General features: G+C 28.8%; 1 protein-coding gene across 2 annotated transcripts in view; it reads right to left on the bottom strand.

The window, feature by feature from the left end:
• Positions 1-749: 749 nt before the first annotated feature.
• Positions 750-1,208, bottom strand: part of LOC111381221 (probable transcription factor KAN2) — a 2,495-nt gene continuing 2,036 nt past the window's right edge. The window contains exons 3-4 of one of the 2 annotated variants that reach the window (XM_023004977.1): positions 1,017-1,065; positions 750-920 (exon numbers count right to left, since the gene is read on the bottom strand). In XM_023004977.1, the coding sequence (XP_022860745.1) occupies positions 772-920; positions 1,017-1,065 (198 nt within the window). In that variant the 3' untranslated portion in view covers positions 750-771. The remainder of the gene's footprint in view (positions 921-1,016; positions 1,066-1,208) is intronic. The other variant, XM_023004978.1, reaches the window with a different exon arrangement.

Genomic DNA, 1,208 nt, shown 5'->3' with positions numbered 1-1,208 from the left:
ATCCTGTACTTAGATCTAGTCAATGCTACACTAAGCCCCTATTTGATGGATAATAAAATAATATTTTTAGTAACTTTTAATAAAAGATTATAAAATATATGATTAAAAAGTTGTGGATTTCATGAAATATAAAATTAAAATTAATTGTTGATTTCTATTTAAATTAAAATCTAAATTTTAATTCCTATCAAACAGAGGTTAACCTTTTTTGTTCCTTACAAATAAGAATGCACTTGTTAGGTCTCACGATGCTGCTTAGAAACTGTTGAATCGACTCATTTAAAAAATTTAAATCGTTAAAGATGTTAGTAAACAAAATATCCTTCACATGTTAGATATATTTATTTATTTATTTAAATTTTATCTCAAAATGGAACTTATCTTTGTATTACCTTCCCTTTCTCTTAATCTCTTTCTTTTTGGTTTACCCTCTATTTGTTTGACTGGGGGATTTAAATTATATATTTATGGGCTACATAACTAAAATAAGGGTTCTATACATAAAGGACGCTCTATTGAAAATGCGTACTAAGGCTGCAAGTTCATTGAATATACAATGGGAGCCTGTTACGATTAAGATGTAAAAACGCTACTTGTACATATTTTTTTAATATACGAGGTTAAAGGTACTGAATTGCCGACAAGATTTAATTGGCTGGTTTAACTTTGTTTTTTATCCAAAATGGTGTGAAATTTTACCAACTCAGCCATTCTGCAACCCCATATGTAAAAATAATCTGTACAAGTAGCATTTCTGATTATATTACGATTTTACCTTGAGGAGTTGCTCCACAGGTTATGACTGTCCTTATCTTGATTCCTATTTTGCTGAAGTGAAAATTCAGACTTCCTCTGAATCTCCAACAGTAAATCTTCCGAAGTATCCCCGGATGACCCGTTTTCGAACATGTCCGATCGTCCTAAAGATGTGAAAAAAATTAAGATTTCCAATTAATATAGAGAGTTTAAGGTAAGAAGAAAAATGAACTTTTTTTATAGCAATTTTAGACATTAACCCGAGGTAGCTGATGCTCTGTCAGTTGACTTCACTGTTCTATACATCTGCTAAAAAAACAAAGCCAAGCCATGCCATCAATATCAGAAATGGTAAGGTAAATTTATGGTTACTGATATATTTTTTATGTTTATATGTGTATATTTAAAAAAAAAAAAAAAAAAAAAAGAAAAAAAAAAAAAAAAAAAAAAAA

Source organism: Olea europaea, unplaced genomic scaffold (assembly GCF_002742605.1).
Source record: "Olea europaea var. sylvestris unplaced genomic scaffold, O_europaea_v1 scaffold227, whole genome shotgun sequence".
Taxonomy (NCBI): domain Eukaryota; kingdom Viridiplantae; phylum Streptophyta; class Magnoliopsida; order Lamiales; family Oleaceae; genus Olea; species Olea europaea.
The sequence above is the reverse complement of the archived record's forward strand: the minus strand, read 5'-3'. Positions and strand labels throughout refer to the sequence as shown.